At 38.1% G+C, this 18,518-nt stretch overlaps 1 protein-coding gene across 1 annotated transcript; it reads right to left on the bottom strand.

Moving 5' to 3' along the window:
- Window positions 1–553: 553 nt before the first annotated feature.
- On the bottom strand, window positions 554–16,304 carry LOC117292565 (BUB3-interacting and GLEBS motif-containing protein ZNF207-like). The gene is made up of 10 exons (XM_033774668.1): window positions 16,065–16,304; window positions 12,134–12,260; window positions 10,558–10,690; window positions 9,794–10,109; window positions 7,908–8,139; window positions 7,000–7,269; window positions 6,107–6,272; window positions 5,164–5,226; window positions 4,748–4,952; window positions 554–3,337 (listed from the first exon to the last, which is right to left on the bottom strand). The coding sequence occupies exons 1-9, from the start codon at window positions 16,103–16,105 to the stop codon at window positions 4,759–4,761; spliced, it is 1,542 nt and encodes a 513-aa protein (XP_033630559.1). The 5' UTR covers window positions 16,106–16,304; the 3' UTR covers window positions 554–3,337; window positions 4,748–4,758.
- Window positions 16,305–18,518: the final 2,214 nt, after the last annotated feature.

Genomic DNA, 18,518 nt, shown 5'->3' with positions numbered 1-18,518 from the left:
AACTTCATGGTACTGCACACTATTGGTCATTACTCAAAAGAGTTGTTGACGTAAAAACTTACTTGGTAACAAGCAACAGAGAGCTGTTGATAGTATAAAACATTGTGAGAAACAGCTCCCTCTGAAGTAAGGTAGTTTTTGAGAAAGAGATTAATTCTCACTTGAATAACAAAAGACTTCAGGCCTGAAGCCTTTTATTAGACATCTGAAAGCACACCTGTGCAATAAGGGTGTTTTATATTTCATTGTTCTCATGCAACTTTGATGACCGATTGAGCCCAAATTTACTCAGGTTTGATATTTTATATGCATAATGTCGGGATACACCATGTGAGAACACTGGTCTTTGGCAGTAAGGAAACTGCATTAAATATATGATGCAATTGGGCCCGCCCAACTGCTAATGGACATGCCGAACCACAAATGGGCCCTGCCCAACTTCAAATGGGCTGCCCAACTGCAAATGGGCCGCCCAACTACAAAAGTTGTACACACACCATCTCCAAAATGCATCTCACCTTTGCAGAATCAGGAACTTAAAGTAAACAACACAATGCATTTGAACAATTCATATTTATTATCGCTAATCTTTAATTAAAAACCAAAAAAGAAATCAAACCTGTGTAAGGAGAAATCGACAAACCTTGACTGCTTTTTGTTTTTTAAAGGAAGAAAAAAAAATTGTTTTGGGGCAAGTTGGGTCGAAATCAAATTTATAAAATTTTGTGTATGTATGTGTACCGTAAAGCACGGTCCATACTTCCTTACGAGTGCAAATGCAGAGCAAATTTTTCTGTCACATAGATGTTTTCACAGCGAATGTTTCACTGGAGTTGAGCACAGTCAAACTGCTGTGAATTAATTATTAATTGTTTTGTGCGCCCTTAAAATTCGTATTGCATTCGCAGGAAGTATGAACAGGCTTAACAAAGAACATACGCAAACTTTACTTACACTTTGGAAACACATCATCATGGATTGGACACTGATGGTTCACTGGTACATATGAACTTCTTATTTTTTAAAGAACCGTAATTCAGTTCTTTGTCCCATATCCCCTTTGCAGATTGGTCATTATCAAACAGGTTTATAACATTAATGAACTAAAAGAATAAGAAACCCAAGGGTTGAAATTTAAAATTCTGATAATCAAAAATGTCAATTATTTTAAACTGTTCAAGTAATTAACAGTCTGCCAGCAAAGGAAACTTAGTTATTATAAACAAAAATTTAAACTCAGATTCCATTAATTCCTTTAAATACTTACATTGATTATTTTCCACCCTAGCCATATCAACTTTACCTGACCAAGTGGTACTGGATTTCATGATTCACATAAGATACCTAAAAGTCACTAGAAACAACAATTTGTAAACCTTCAGAGACCATACTGCAAACATTGTTTTTGTTAAGTAGACTGTAGCCTTTTTTGCCAAACGTTACATATATAAACCACTGCAACAACCATTTTGTTGCTGATGGTGAAAGTACAGGCTCAGCAGTGTCACAAGGTTGTGTGATGATCATGATATCGTTACAAACTGAATTTGTCCTAGTGCAACTCAACCTCGCTACCATGATCAGCGCGTCGTATCGATACATCTCGTTACTATACCCCATGAGGGAAACACTCAAACCCAATGCTGATTGGCTGATCAAAAGATACTGTTTTGCGTGCACACTTGTTAAAAACTCTCCAGCACTTGTATGTTGCTTGGCGGACGTTTATTACACGCGTGTAAACATTTTGACGCAGTTTACTTCAAATGAGTCATGTTTTTTTTCTTCCCTAAACTGCATACAGATAAACATATCGATGTGTCTTTTGACAGCGCATTTTGCATAGTCTCTCAACACAGAATGGATTAACAACAGAACTAATTTAGATATCCAATATATTTGGATACTTTCAAGTTACACTTCAAGGGGTTGCAATCGAGCAAGGCTTTCTGGGAAGGGAAAAAATGGCGCAGAGAGATCGTACACCACCGGGAACGAGGTTGAGTGCAACTAGATTAAAAAAGCACAGCACCAATCGAATGAGATACCACATGGTGGCATGGAGTCAAGTGTGATTCACAATTTTGCAACATATGACGCCACAACCTGAATTGCACTGCAGGAAATATTGTCTCTGAAAGTGTTTGTCCATAAAACCAGAACGGATTTTCCGGATGTTTAAGGAATCATCAAAGACAAAGCAAGGCCCAATTTCTTAGAGCTGCTTAAACACAAAAAGTAGCTAAGCACAACAAAATGATGCTTACAAGAATAAGGTTACCAGCCAACAATACTATGTCTCAAGTACATTTTCAAATGGCTTCCTGCTCATTTCCGCTAAGCAAACAATTATTAAGCAATAATGTCTTAAAAGTAGCTCAACCGGAATTGGGCCTAGGGCCAAAAATATTGCTCAACAAATTTTTGCTAAGCAATAGTAAGCAGGATACCAGTCACAGATGCTACATGTTGCATGGTACTTTAGCTGTTAGCCATGTTCTGGTAAGCATAATTTTGTTGTGCTTAGCTAGTTTTTGTGCTTAAGCAGCTCTATGAAATTGTGCAAAGATGTGAGACTATCTTCTGTACTTTGCTTCCTGCATCTGCTTGGAATCTGTTCTAGTTTTGTTGGCATAATACACACATACATCAAAAGAGTAAATGAAACACCTACCATTCATTGGTTAGTTATTGAGAACAAACACAACTTCATCAACCCAATAATATTCTCTCAATAAGGGATTTATGCCATTTCCTGAGAATATGTACATAAAGTTTAAATTTACCTCCCTAATAGTAGATCATTTTACTGAGGGCCACTTTGAACTTATTTACTATCTTAGAAAGGAAAGGTATAATTTTGTAACTGCAAAACACTTTTCTTGAATGCTCACTCTCTTGAATTTCAATTTGGTGAAATAGTTGCCTCCATGAAAGCACAACAAACTTTGGTTTATTTTTTTATTTTTGCAAAGTTTTTAATATGAGAGTCAAGATTTATAGGCGCGTTGCATTCAGCAATGACAGTTAAAACAATAATTCACAGGAGGTCTGAACAATGACATCAGCTTGAGCCCGCAATAATTTGAAAACCAGAAACTTTGAGTCGCTTTGAAATACTACTTCTGCATCCCGGGATCTTAAAAAAACAAACAGTTGGGACGATAAAAAATATATATATTTACACAACGTGCATTATTGTCTTTAACAAATAACATCATCACTTTTTTCCTTTTTCTAAAGTTTAAACATGGAACACTTGCCTGTGAATATCAATGGCCACAGGGTCAAGCAAATTACATGAATGCTGGTGGATTAAGAAGCGGAGGAACAGTCCCTGTGAGAAACATAAGAGATGGCTAATATTAATTTTGGTTTTACCCTTATACCAATGTGTTACATCATTAGCAATGTATACTCGGTACTTTCTCGAGTTCTGTGAACAAATAATCATGCGAATTTAACATCTAAATAGGAAATTTCATCAAAAACTGAACAACTGATTACCTACTTATTTTTACAATGCGATAAGAATTCTTTGAATAAACAAAATGGCAGTTTCAGTTTAAGAAACAACTATAAACAGCAAAAATTTTGGGTCGAGTGTTGGCTTTCTGTAAAGTCGGAGTAGTATTAAGTTCCCAACAGAGTTTTTTTTACAAAATTTCGCTTTGAAAATTACTTCTCATTTCCTCACAATGCAAGACTTCAAACATATTTTATTTCAAAGTTTTTTAATTGTGTTTTTTTTTTTTTAAATGGCTGGACATCTGAAATAAGTTTTGATTTTGACACAAGTCGGTCAAGTTTTAAGAGCATTAAAAGTGACTGAAACTACACACGCACAAGACTGCATCAATGCCTCAATGTACAATTGTTTGAGCTTCTAATGTTTCAGAAATTTCCATTCAATCACCCAAGCAAGAAAATTAATCTCTACAAATCTACTTAGAGATGTGATGCCTCCCTTCTGTGGCAAACGACTATATCAGTTTGTTATTCTTTTGAATAAAAAGGCATCAGCAGCCATTTTTAAAGGGAGGCTACTAGAAAAAATCTTTTAGAGTCTGCGTTAAAGAAGATCAGATCAACATGGCGGCAATGCCGAGTACCACTGGCTCTACACAGCGCCAGTCAACGCAACTCTTCCAAAGTATGGCCCAAGGTTCTCCCCTACATCCCTACAATCCGGGGCTCAATTTCGTAGAGCTGCTTAAGCACGAAAAATTGCTTAACAGTTTTCAGTCAAGCAACAAATTGTACATACATGTATGGTATTGTAGTTTGGCTGGTAACCTTATTCTGGTAAGCAAAATGTTATAGTGCTCAACTACTTTTTGTGCTTAAGCAGCTGTATGAAATTGGGCCATGGCCAACACTTGTTCAGTCCCCACACTGGAACCCCTTTCAATGTTGGTTCTCATTGCACGGTCTGTGCTCCAGCTGGGGTTAACAACATTGAGATGGGGGAACAGGGTGGCGGAGAGTCGGTTTATTGTCACCCGGCAGGCCTGGAATTTCATCTTTTTGAGAGCAAGGCCATTTTTATTTTGCAAATGGCACTTCCATTGGAAAATCTTAAAGTCAATGGGAAATTTTCGAAGGGGCATCAAGGCCAAGACAAGGGGCAATGGACCTGCAGGTAGTTCCAGGCCTGACATGGCCCAAGCATTTTGGCCGGGATTGTAGACTGTATCTTAAACATGCAAAGTTTAAAACCCTTTGTTTTCTGACAAACAGCGCCAACCTTGTTTATATTCAGTATCTTCTTGGTCCTTGCTGCTGTTGTTGCTGCATACCAGGGTGAGGTTGCATCGCCCCCATTGGGTTCATGCCCGCCATCATGTGCTGCCCGCCAAACATGCCGGCTTGAGGGTTCTGAGCCCCGGCGGCCATCCGCTGCTGCATCTGGTGCATGGCACTCTGTCCTGGCATGCCTTGCATCATGCCACCTGAGCAAACAAACAAATAGATTTTAAAGTGGCACTTTTTCCCCCTCAAAAATTTGATTTTGTTTATAATGTTGTCTGCTCAAAACTAAGGTCCTTAATAGCAATTTCATATACATAATGTTTAAAATGTCCTTACATGAAAAATTAGTATAAATTTGATAAATCTACTTCCAATGTTAAGTTATTATTCACTGGTCAGGTAAACTCTTACCAGGTTGATTGGGCATCATACCCATGGGGTTGTTATGCTGCTGTGGAGGCATGGCCATACCACCTGCAAACAAATAAATATAGGCATCATGTTATTTATGAGAAATGGTAAAATAACAAGTTCCTATCATAAATAGTTTTGGTTGCACATTTTGTTGTAGTCAAAAGAGTGTAGGACATCAGCAGTTGTAGCTCATCTTTGAGGGGGGAAGGCCATTTTTATTCTTAAAAAAGTGCTTCCGTTGAAAAGTCTTTTATTCTATGGGAATGTTTGAGGTTGAGACCGGGGGCACTAAGGCCAAGAGCAGGGGCACTAAGGCCAAAACAGGTGCATCAGAGGCCATAGACTTTTTCACAAATACCAATTGTGCAAGCGCTAACTGTTAAATGAGGTGCCTGCTGGTCTAGCTACTGGTCAAACTTGATTGCTAGCTAGACCAGCATGCACCTCATTCAACGCCTACAGCGTATGTACCGAGTATTTGCGATAAAGTCTATGGCCTCTGTAGAACTCCAGGCCAGCAACATAGCTACATGTGCAGTGTTTGCTTAAGAGAGATTTGCGCATGCCGCCTTACAGACTTCATAAATTCTTTCAAAGAAAAGCTAGATATAAGAAATTAAAATTTGAACACTTTAGTTATTTAATTTTTAAATTGCTATTTGACATCAACGTCAATTTCAAACATTGTGCTTTCAAATAGAATATGATTCTGTGGGAAACTGCTATTTATTGAATAAATAAACAGCAACAATAAAAGTGCCTTTACCATGCTTTGAACACATACAAAAAATCAGCTGTGACACTTCAAGAAGAGGAATGCCCAAAGAACTGCTTGTGATTCAAAAACATACAAACATAAAATAAATTTTATTGTTCAAACTTATCTTCATACAGCTCCAGACAAACTGTTACCCGGTGGACCAATATTTTACAAACATACCTTGCACCATGCTACCCTGAGGTCTGACGGGTGGCTGGGATAAAGTAGGCATGCCGGGCATCATGTGAGGGGGACGAGGGGGCATAGAGGGCGCACTAACAGGCGCAGAGCTTGCCACAGCTGATGCCGATTTATTGTACTTTGGCAAAGCGGCTCGGAACTCCTCCTGAGAGACAATTTAAAGGAAAAAAAAGCTTAAATGAAGAAGAAGTGGCTCATGATATCAAACATTTAAAACACAGTCATGGATTACGAGAGACTTCCTTCAAACTTAGAGCCTTCACAGCTCAATTGAAGTAACAGTATACCTTTTCACACTACAAGAAATCTGGGTAATGTGGACTGACCTTTTCACACTACAACTTTTCAACACGGTGTCAAAATTAACCCTGTTCAGGGGGTGTGTTGAGAATTCTGGATGTGTCGACAAATTCAAACACAGGTTAAAAGCTGTGTGTGAACATCTCTGGGCTAACTCTCGATCCGTGTTGAGCGTTCCACTCCTAAAGGAGAACGCTGCCTGGCCTGTTTACATCATGCCATGACACCTTTCTCCGATGTAAATTATGTGTGATAAAAATGTGGACTACAGAAACGCAGACAATCGTTTCCCATTCTTTGTAATGGGAGACTTTCGAGACACCGGCGGCAGCAGACATAACGGTCCTTTTTGCGACTACAAGCATGCGTGCATAAGCTCAGTATTGTGCGCGTAGGTCTGAGCATGCGCACTACTGGCGAGAACTGCAACTACAATTGTAATTAAATTCACGCTAAGAAATGTTATATACCAAGTGGGTAATACCTGTTATTCATGCTGCCTCAGATAGCAAATACACTTTTCCCTGACCATGCCGACTTGCGTTTTTATTATATTATTATTGACAACTTACCAGCGACATCTCGTCATCAGGATGCACTATCTTACTGGTACCTGATGTCATGGCTTTGCCACTAGACGAAGTTTTCTCCGTCGTACTCGGGGTGTTCAGCTTAGGGGCCGCTGCCGTGACCGTCGCCGTTGTCGTGCTGACTGCTGGCACAGCGGGCTTGGCCTGGTCAGGAGCAGGAGTTGCATAAGCTGGGAATGTTGGTTTGACTGGACCGATGTTAGAGGGGGCTGTGAAGCCAACGCTACTTGGTCCGCTGACTGATGATGCCGTCTGAAAAGATGATGTATTAAAAGGAAAGACAGAGGGGTCATTTTAGTCAGCAACTCTCCAAGAACATGAGGTATGTGTTTCTTTGGCAATGACTTATTTGTGTGCTTTTGAGAAAGACTCTGCTATGGTATTTTTATTGACACCAAGGTCCTTTTAGATGGTAAAACAGTTTGCAACAGCTATTTCTATTGTCCCAATGAATTACATACCAGAGGTGAGAGTTAAGGCCCGGTCACACAGGCCCCAATAACAAGAACGAAAACGGAAATGATAAAAATGCACGCCCTCAATTGGTTGAATGAGCGTGGGCAAATTCTGCGTGGAGCAATTTAACCAATCGAGGGTGTTCATTTTTATCGTTCTCGTTATCGGCACCTGCGTGACCGGGCCTTTATTGCTGACAAATCTAAGAGTATGATCTGAATTTTAGGAGATATGTTGAATTGATGGCATTACCATCTTCAGCTTGCAAAGTTTTTTGGGGGAACAGTGTCCTCAGCACTAAAGAAATAGATCAAAAGGCAATCTTTCTTTGCATTTGGAAGACATAATGGATGATTTTCTTCACCACGCCAGGCTGACCTAAAAGTCTGAATTTTGATAAAAGTCTCAATCTTCTCAATGATTGCTATACTTACAGCAGCTGCACTTGGAAACAGAGGTTTAGGTTGTTGCTGTGGATGACTGCTTGATATCGTCACTGCACTGGAGATCACTGGGGGTGCACTGATGGATCCACTGGAGGTAGTTATGGAAGGGGGTCTCATAGGTGGGACGGGGGGCATCCCGGGAAGGTTGGGCATGGGTGGCATACCGGGTGGACCACCCATCATAGGTCTGAACCCGGGGGGCATAGGTGGCATCGGCATACTGTAAAATAGAGGAAACAAATTAGAGAGTATAACAACTGTATAAACTGCTCTGCGTACAGATTGATGCTTTTAGTTTTGTCCAATCTTTTTGTGAGAAATATGACAATGCTAATGAGTAACACCGTTTCAGCTTACAGATTAAAATGTTCTGCTTACAGATTGCTGGTTTTAGTTGATTATGTCCACATCTTTTTTGGGAGAAATATGACAATGCTATCAACAGCTCTCCATTGCTCATTACCAAGTAACTTCTTATGCTAGTATATATTTTAACAGCTTCGTAACCCTAGCTTCTGGAGTGTGGGGACATCGGTAAAAGAATGTGAAACACTGATAAAAAGTATGGACAGCTGGTTGTTGAACAACAAAATAATGTAAAACAATGTTTTAAAACCGTCAAGCTGTTTCCAGTCCACTGTTGAATTAATTGATACATCTCCATCGGTGATGCTCGGATAGCTCCCTCGCTGAAAGCTCGGAACTTGGGGGTTATTTTTGATTCATCGATGACACTTCAGCCACACATCAACAATATTGTTCGTTTATCATCATATCACATCAAGAATATAGGTAAGATTCGCAAGTACTTGGACAAAAGTGCCACTGAAAAGGTCATTCACGCATTTGTTACTTCTCGTCTTGACAACGGCAATGCTCTTCTCTACAGTCTTCCTAACAACCAGATTTCCCGACTTCAGCAGCTCCAAAATACTGCTGCCCGCATTGTGACACTGTCTAGAAAATCCTGTTCTATCACCCCCATTCTGAAACAACTACACTGGCTCCCTATCTCTCAACGAATCATCTTCAAGCTGATGCTCATTGTCCACAAAGCTCTAAATGGCAAGGCTCCCCACTATATTTCTGAACTGCTTCAAGTTTACACTCCATCAAGGAATCTTCGATCAAGTTCCATGCTTCTCCTCATTGAACCCAAGTCTCGACACTCATGGGGTGACAGGTCTTTTTCTTCAGCCGCGCCACGCATCTGGAACTCTCTACCACTTAATCTTCGATCTTGTGTTTGTACCGCAAAATTCAAGTCTCTTCTCAAAACTTATCTTATGTCACAGGTTTTCAATGACTAATTTTGTTGTGTCTGTTTTTCTTTGTGTTGTGTTTTGTTTTTGTTTTGTTTTTGGTTTTACTGCGCCTTGAACACCCAGCAGGGTGGATATGTGCGCATTACAAGTCTTATTATTATTATTATTATTATTATTATTATTAGTTGTATTTTGTCGTAAAACAATGGCGAAAAACAATGCCTTAGAGAGTCTTAACTCAAAACGTTACATTATGTAGTCAAATACGCTTGATGTAAACACGGAATTCCTTGCTTCCGTAAACCACTGACTCTATGCCTAAACCTTAGATTTAAGAGGCATAACAAGTTTTTTTTTAAGGAAGAACATAGATCTGATTTGCAGACAAGGGTATTGTCTGAACCGAGTTAAATTGGGCGCTGTTTTACTCCCTTTTCGAAATGTTGACAGAAGATGTAAAAAAAGAGAATAAAAAGAAAAAGCCTTAATTACACAGTGCCCCGATTACTGAGTCTAGAGTATTAAGCAGTTCTGTGAAACTGGCCCTGACGTCGCTAGATTTCTGGGCCGTGACACTTTATATTAATTTGTCTTAATTGAGTCACTTACCCAGGTATAAATGGCGGCATTCCGGGGAGCCTAGGAGGCATTGGTGGCATCCCAGGGGGCATCCCAGGTGGCATCGGACCCCTCATCTGACCGGGCATTTGTCTGGGCATCTGACCAGGCATTTGTCCAGGCATCTGGCCGGGCATGGGACCCATCTGACCCATCATACCGCCATGCATCATGCCTGGCATCGGACCAGGCATTCCTGGCACCTGGCCTGGCATCATACCAGGCATCATAGGGGGTGGTGGGAGGTCTTGTGTGGTGCTCTGTTGTGCCACCTTAGGCTTTGGAGAATCATCGTCATCCCCTTTGTCTTTTAGTGTGGATAAAGTAAGAAATAATGAATAGATAGATATTTGCATCGAGGATAACGAATATTAATTTTACCCATATACACCAATGCCTGTTATAACCACTTTGTCTTTGGCATGTCATCTTGCGAAAAAAACTTCCATCAGTGGGCGAGTTCATGATGTGATACAAAACTGTATCGTTGTTAGCACACTGTCATGACTGAGGTAAATGTTTTAAGTATTTAATGAAGTATAACAATCATAAACCGCATAGGAAGCCGACTGGGTAATATTTTAAAAAATGTTTGTTGTTGAACAAAAAAGAAACTAACTAGAGTGTGATTCGAACTAATGACCTCTGAACTAACAGACCACACTCTACCAACTTAGCTATCTAGCCCTATGTTGGTGGTCTCAAGTAAATGTGATTAAATGCAAAAGGGTAGATCAAGTACAAAACCCACTTACCTTTTTGGTGTGACTTTGATGCGTGTGTTAATAGATCTTTCTCTGGTATACCCTCCATGCCGTAGATCTCAACCTCAATGTCGTACCTGCCTGGCACTGCGTTGGGGACTTTGTCTACGTTTTCTTTATGGACCTGAAGTGGACAGTTTGAATCAAAAAGGAGGAACATTTTATCAAGGACTTTACGATCATCTCAACAGTCATTGCTTCCAACTAGTACAAGAGCTTCTTCCATTTTTTATGGCCACAGATAATTTTCTTTCACAGCACCATTTTTTAATTTGAAAAGATATGTTTTGAGAAGAGTCTTGAAACTTGAGATCGTGGTGGCTTGTTTGATGTGTAGAGGGAGATTGTTCCATCAGTGAGGTGCAGCAAACCGATAACTACGTTGACCATGATATTTGGTCCTTGGAGGAAAAACATGAACATTTTATCACAATGTTTTAAAGTCTCTGATAAAAACTAATTTGTTTGAAGCTGCTTATTTGTAATCTGCTTATTTGTAACTGTATCTTTCATTCGTATATTTTATTGTTCCCTATTCGCTTAGAGGTTTTTTGTAATAGGCACTTAACAAATGTCTTTATTAAAGGCACTGGACACTATTGGTAATTGTCAAAGACAAGTCTTCTCACTTAGTTTATCTCAAGCTAAGCATAAAATAACAAACCTGTGAAAATTTGAGCTTGATTGGTCGTCAAAGTTGCGAGGTAACTATGAAACAAAAAACACCCTTGTCACACGAAGTTGTGTGCTTTCAGATACTTGATTTCGAGACCTCAAATTCGAAATCTGAGGTCTTGAAATCAGATTCGTGGAAAATTACTTCTTTCTTGAAAACTACATCACTTCAGAGGGAACCGTTTTATTACAATGTTTTATACTGTCAACCCGTCCCCATTACTAATTACCAAGTGAGGTTTTATGCTAATAACTAACTTTGAGTAATTACCAATAGTGTCCACTGCCTTTAAATTTGTTATTTAGCCGAAGTACATGGGCTAACCTCCACATGTACACATGGAATAGGCTCTAGAAGACTTTTCCGGCTATTTAATAACAACATGTCTAACTTTTCCATAAAGGGAAAACAAAAACCAAAAAAGCAGACTTAAGTAGTAAGAATATCATGCCTGTAAAATCTATAAATAAAGTGTTGAAGAGCTGGAATTGGAGTTTGCATGTTTTTGTCAGCAGTCAACACCCAATAGCACAGCGCTGCGCTGCACCTCAGTAAAATACTATGCACGATATTTGGTCCTTGGAGGAAAAACATGAACATTTTATCACAAGGGCTGACCTATGTGCACACATGGTGTAAGGATTTAATAGACATTTCAAGTTATTTAATCTCAATTTTTCAGATACTTCCAAAGCTCCAGTGTTAACAAAGACACACCAGTTCGGTCATCTGGAGGAAGATTTCTGCATTTCAATGTTTTTGTATAGTATATTTCAATGTTGAAAAGTAGGATTTGAAACTTTGCGTGGTGGAAATACGATATTGTAAGGTTTGCAGTAACACCATGTCATGACTGTTTCTAAATGAGTAAATTTAGATATTATACATTACCTGCATGCAATGAATGGCCAGTCCGGGGCCTGTATACAATTTCTTGTGACATATATGACACTTGAAATGCTTTGCCTTTTGATGCTGAATCAGAATTTTCTCATCCTCAAACTCTCGGTTGCAGTACCTGAACAAAGAATGCATGGTTAAGGAAAACAAGTGCTTGGCATATAATGATGGTAAATAATAATAACAATAATCAGGGTTTTATTATGTAGCACTTTATACCCGATGGGCGTCTCAAAGATTTGAATTTATTTGTTAATTAAAGATGTACCTTGATTGATTTTAATGGACTCAAACATTTCTTTTAAAATCAGTATATTTTTCAACACAAAATATTAAATTTAGGAAACCAACAGACAATTACTTTGAAGTTGATGTGTTTTTGATTATTTAAATGCTTACATTTGAAGAGCCATTGTGCACAGACACAAAACATGCAATACATGATGTCATGGCGACTTTGTCAGGATTTTAAGGCCATCAAATTGTTATACAACAGCTGGAAACACGTATACACTGACATTTAAAAAAAACATTATTTATGAATCTACACCACAAAATTGCGTAAACGATGAGCTGGTGTGCCCCTTTAAGATTTAAGTTCGAGTTTGGTTTTTGACAATCCAATGTTTGAGCTTGAAAAAAGGACTAATAACTTTAACTTTTTTTTTTGTATTCCAAAATTTGAAAAAATAATAATAATTCCAAAAACTTGAACATTACTTAATACCAATCCCACTTGGGCTTGTACACACCCAAAACAACTCAAGTCAAAGACTGAAACTTTAAAACAAAAACTTTTTCACTGAAAGTGGCTGGCCGGACGCCGGCTGAATACGTCATTGATCTCAGATTTCCCACATACATAGTACATGTATGAAACCTGCCTGACGATCAACATGTGTGTTGAAGTGATTACAAAAAAAAACTTCACCACACACATCTTCACAAAGTCCATTTTCAAAAGTTTTCAACCTGCCGCTAAAAGGCGCTTTTGTTTTCCGTGACGTCATCGGTATTTTTTTTAACCGCCCACTCTACATTTGCACCCTTGCCAGACACTACAACGTTTGAAAGCAAGTTCATAACTTTTGTCACTTTTGAATTGCCAGGCACTTCCGGTTTCACATGTAGAGTTCATGTGAGGTCACACACACAAAATAAAATGAAGACCTAATTTATCGCTACCCAGTCCAGCAAACAGAAACTTACGGTCTCTTGTGGCTGATTTGATATATGGATTTTCAAATATTTAAAATAAAAACCTTTAAGATGACGTCACGTGACAAGTGATGACGTCATCATGACACCACTGCTTTAGGATCATTATAGCACCCATACCTTTCATCACTGAGAGTTTCATTACAATTGCTCATTAGAAACTGCAAAATGTCTTTAGAATAATTCATGCATTATTTCAATGACTTCCTATCGACTGAAAAAAATAAAATAATAATAATAATAATAATAATAACAACAATAATTTTAAAAAACTTTTGAGAAAACAAGACAAGATCTGTTTCTGCGCTACGAAACAGGTTGTACAAATTAAATAGTTATTGGCTTTCAATTTTTTAGGTGGTCGGGCCAACAGCCCGGAACACCTCTTATTTTTGTTCGTTTTTTTTTCCTTCTTCATACTTCTTCTTCTTCTTCTTCTTCTCAGCGTCCCTTGTCCGCTAACAAAAGCACCTTTCCCAAACTCGTAGGAACTTGAAACTTCACACATAGTTAGCGATTTATTAGGAGAAGAAACCGTGTGAGTTACGTCATGATGATGTCATCAATTCTTGAGTTATGAATATTCAAAGTTTATTAATTCAAAAAATCATAACTTTTGATCCACATGAGGGATTCTTACAATCGAAACATCATCGGAATCGTCATTGAAAACTCCATAGACGCCCCACAGACATAACCCCATTTTGATGTTGTCTTCCGCTCAAAAGAGAGGTCGAAAATCTCAAAATTCACGTCTAAAGAACAACGTTAATCCCCATTGGTATGTGCATAAACATCGCACGTAGGCATACACACAACGTGTAGTGTATTAGCGGTGCAGCAGAGTCACGCTCCAGTGATCATCCATAGAGCGCGAAAAAGCTTCATGAAGAATAGTCTTCGTTCTAGGCGGTTAAAACATACATGCCCTTTACAGTCTTTTCTACAGTCGTCAATACATCTATATCCTAAGTTCATATTTCCTAAACTAGGCTACATAAGCTATTTTGACAATCTTTACATCATATGAAAGGGCTTTACGTACTTTACAGAAATGGATATGTTTGTGAACTTTCGTTGACCTTTTGACCTGTTTAAACCGGAAGTGACTGTGAAATGATTTGAAAGGGCGTTGTTTGTTGCCTTTTAGGTTGAAAATACATCCTTTGATGCTTTACCATCACAGCATACAAGTCTGGCAAAGGTCTGGTTTAAAACAAATATTACCGATGACGTCACCAAACATACACTTTTACAAGCTGACGTAATCATGTTGTTTTGACAGTTTTTGCAATTTTAATCATTTATTACAAATCTTGAGAACATAGCAAGGTGTAATATTCGTTTTTTAATCCCGGAAACTGAACACCTTGAGTTTGTTCACAACTCTCAATCTCTAGTTTTTTTTTATAGTTTTGTGTCTTTATTTTTCTTAACATTTATAATAAAAAGCGTATAAATAACGATTACAGTGATAATTGAATCACCAATCAAATGTTTAAATTTTAATATTAAAAATAATGACATAATAATATGACTATGTATGAGGGTTACACAACAAATTATCAAGTATAGAAAAATGATAAAAGGCACATGGCTTCTTTAAGCCCCTGTATTATTTTTTTTCAAGAATGCTCAGCAGAATCTGGAAAAATATTCAGTCACATGATTTGATCATTGTGAATTGTGAATTGAAAAAGTGTTTGATGAAACTTATTTGATGGGCAGATTTTTTGAAATGTCCCCAACGTAAACGCATATTTTTGTACCTTGTAGAACCGCCTAAAAATAAATACCAAGCTTTTTGCATTTACAAGTGCAACTAACCAGTGGAGCCTTACGAGTTTCCAAGTTTTGGTCAAGGGAGAGGAGACTCTTTGCTTGGCAAGTCAACATGGTCAAACCACAAACAAATTATTGCAGTGCAATTAGCACGCAGAGAGGAAAAAGGTTTACCTCGATTTTAGGGACACCTTAAAAACTGGACGCCCTACAAAAAAAATATAAAATTATATTTTTAATAAGAAGGGGAAAAACATTTAAAAAAGAAAAAGGCTGCACTGGAAGATTTCTGCATCATGCAACACGTTTTCTGTTCTTATTATAAAAAAAAAAGGATAACTTTCCGTATGGCGCCACCACTTTTTCACTCATATTTACAGAAAGGGATATCTCATTGAGGTAAATTAAATACTATATTATTTCATATCGAATGAAAAAGTGGTGGCGCCATACGGAAACTTTTCCCAAAAAAAAAAGGAATATCCCATTCTCATTTTAATGATTTTAACTTTTATATTAAATTTTAATACAGAAACTTTTCCGCCTGCCTGCACTGTGAGGCAGTGACATCCAGGTTCTTCACAAGCCCCATTTCTTAGAACCTCCTCAGATCATGGCTTAGATTCAGAAGAATTGGAAAACAGTGGAAAAGTGTCCGTATGGCACCACCACTTTCTCAAATTCAATCATTTTAATAAATCAACTGATTAGGCCTAGTTTAGTATCTAAATAATATTTAATAATTTACCTCAATGAGATATCCCCTTTTGTAAAAAATGAGACAAAAACGGTGGCACCATACGGAAAGTCATCCGAAGTATTATATAGACACTGCTGTTCGTTTCGGCATCAAAAAGCGTACACAAAAAAGTAACAATCGACACAAGGTGTGTCGGAAATACACGTCTATAGCAAAGGATACCAGCACCACGGCTTCATTGGCTTCTTCTTCTTTCGTCCCATGTTGTTGTTTCTCCGACTTGAAAGAAACTTGTAGGACTAACTGCCTGATGAAGTGCCTTCAACCTCTCCAACTTATGATGGATTACTCCTTATAAATGTACAGGTAGTTCAAGAAATAAAGTCCTTCGAAATCCACATCAGTGAAAAGAGAGATTCAAAGACGAATGCGTGCAGCGTCCTCCCTCGTTGTCGTCGTATACAAAGAACCAACTCGACCGACCCGATGTCCTCATACCCCGCGGGGTTACAATTAACTTTGTGGTGGAGCCGAGGTTGATAGTTAAGTTCCCAATCTGGGCGGGGCCATACAAATAGAAAAAGTAGCATAATAAGATAACGCTTACCAGAATATGATTGCCAACCAAAAAAACATTCTCACATGTACTGCATGTGAGTGGTATTCTGTCCTTTTTTGAGTTAGCGGAATCTTTAAAGCTCTTTAACGTAGTATTTTCTGCTTTTCAGTGGTAGGGCCCAGGGTCTATAACAAGGTAGTCCTATGAGATATTAAAAACATAAGGAATGTCCTAAGTTTTTAGGGCGAGTAACTCGTCCTACCTCGAGATAAGACCCATTCTTAACTCTTTGTAAAATCCAGCATGGTATCGATGGCGGCTTTATTGTCACCCCCCCCCCCCCCCCCTCCCCCCCCCCCCCTCTGCATAGGTGCCCGCCCACCCAGAGGATTTTATGATCTCAAGGGTTCTTTTTATATCGAACACTTCCAATTATACTTTTAGGGTACTTTTCGTATTTAATTAGTTTCTTTTAAAGGCACTGGACACTATTGGTAATTACTCAAAATAATTATTAGCATAAAAACTTACTTGGTAATGACCAATGGAGAGCTAAGCTGTTGATAGTATAAAACATTGTGAGAAACAGCTCCCTGAAGTAACATAGTTTTTCGAGAAAGAATTAATTTTCCGTGAATTTGATTTCGAGACCTCAGAATTAGATTCTGAGGTCCTGAAATCAAGCATCGTAGGACCATGGTGTTTTTTCTTCCATTATTATCTTGAGACTTCGACGACCAATTGAGATCAAATTTTCACAGTTTTGTTATTTTGTGCATATGTTGAGATACACCAAGTGAGAAGACTGGTATTTGACAATTGCCAAAGGTGTCCAGTGTCTTTAAACATCTGTTTAAAAAAAAAAAAAAAAAAACTACATGCCTAATTGTAAAAACACAAATGGGGGAAAAAGGGGGGGGTGTCCCCTTCTCCGATTCTAGGTCCCATACTTGATTTCCGTGCCCTCTTACAATTTGAGATTAAAAGGTACCCGCATAAAAAGTTGTGTTTTGAGCTTATTTCTAGTATTTTCAGGGTTTTTAAAAGCTGTATAATCAATTTGTCTATTGACAGACACTGTATTTGTTTCTATACCTCCAGAGACAGATTATATCTTACAAAGGACAGTAAATTTATTTCAATATGTATTTTTTTTTTATTCATTCATTTTTAAGTGTAGTGCAGATTTTACAGAATACATAAAAATCAGACAAATAATAAAAAGACAGAAATAATGTGGAGGTACAAAATTTAAACAGCAGCCTTATATATGTAGTGATTGCCCAAAAGCGAACCATATAAAAGAGCTATCCCTGTAGAAAAATAGAATAAATAGAAACTTTGATTGGCTTTAAGTTTCCTGCCTTTTCCTGGATCCGTCCTTTAAAGGCAGTGGACACTATTGGTAATTTCTCAAAATAATTATTAGCATAAAACCTTACTTAGTGACGAGTAATGGGGAGAGGTTGGTGGTATAAACATTGTGAGAAGCGGCTCCCTCTGAAGTGCCACAGTTTTTGAGAAAGAAGTGATTTTCCTTGACTTTGGTTTTGAGACCTCAGATTTAGAACTTGAGGTCTCAAAATCAAGCATCTAAACGCACACAACTTGGTGTGACGAGGGTGTTTTTTCTTTCATTATTATCTCGCAACTTCGATGACCGATTGAGCTCAAATTTTCACAGGTTTGTTATTTTATACACATGTTGAGATACACCAAGTGAGAAGACTGGTCTTTGACAATTACCAATAGTGTCCACTGTCTTTTATACCTTTCCCCTCTCTTTTTCTATAAATGGATATGTATTTGCTTGTACTTGTTTGATGCCTCTGAAGAAGGTCCAGGGTCTGGTTTGAATTGAAAGCTAAGGCCCTCTACCCTACTCATTAAATATACCGACAAATATAAGAATAAAAAATGATTATATGGCCTAGTAATATGATTAATGACATAAAGAAAGTGCTGGGAAGAGGAGGCTTGTTTGGGAAAAATGCAAAACTAAACCACAGTTTTACTTGGCCATACCATGTCTCAATCTTTGAAAATATTTGCAAAGTCACATATATTGGGAATTCTTTGCAAAAAATGTCGCTTGCATAATAATTTTATGCATTTTT

This window comes from Asterias rubens, chromosome 7 (assembly GCF_902459465.1).
Source record: "Asterias rubens chromosome 7, eAstRub1.3, whole genome shotgun sequence".
Classification (NCBI taxonomy): domain Eukaryota; kingdom Metazoa; phylum Echinodermata; class Asteroidea; order Forcipulatida; family Asteriidae; genus Asterias; species Asterias rubens.
The sequence above is the reverse complement of the archived record's forward strand: the minus strand, read 5'-3'. Positions and strand labels throughout refer to the sequence as shown.

Bases quoted from the DNA above. Each gene is read 5' to 3' on its own strand.
- LOC117292565 (XM_033774668.1), bottom strand. From the start codon at position 16,105: ATGGGACGAAAGAAGAAGAAGCCAATGAAGCCGTGGTGCTG. The intron at 12,261-16,064 runs GTATCCTTTGCT...TTCTTTGTTCAG, and splicing joins CCAATGAAGCCGTGGTGCTG to GTACTGCAACCGAGAGTTTG. The intron at 8,140-9,793 runs GTAAGTGACTCA...TCTATTTTACAG, and splicing joins ATGCCGCCATTTATACCTGG to TATGCCGATGCCACCTATGC.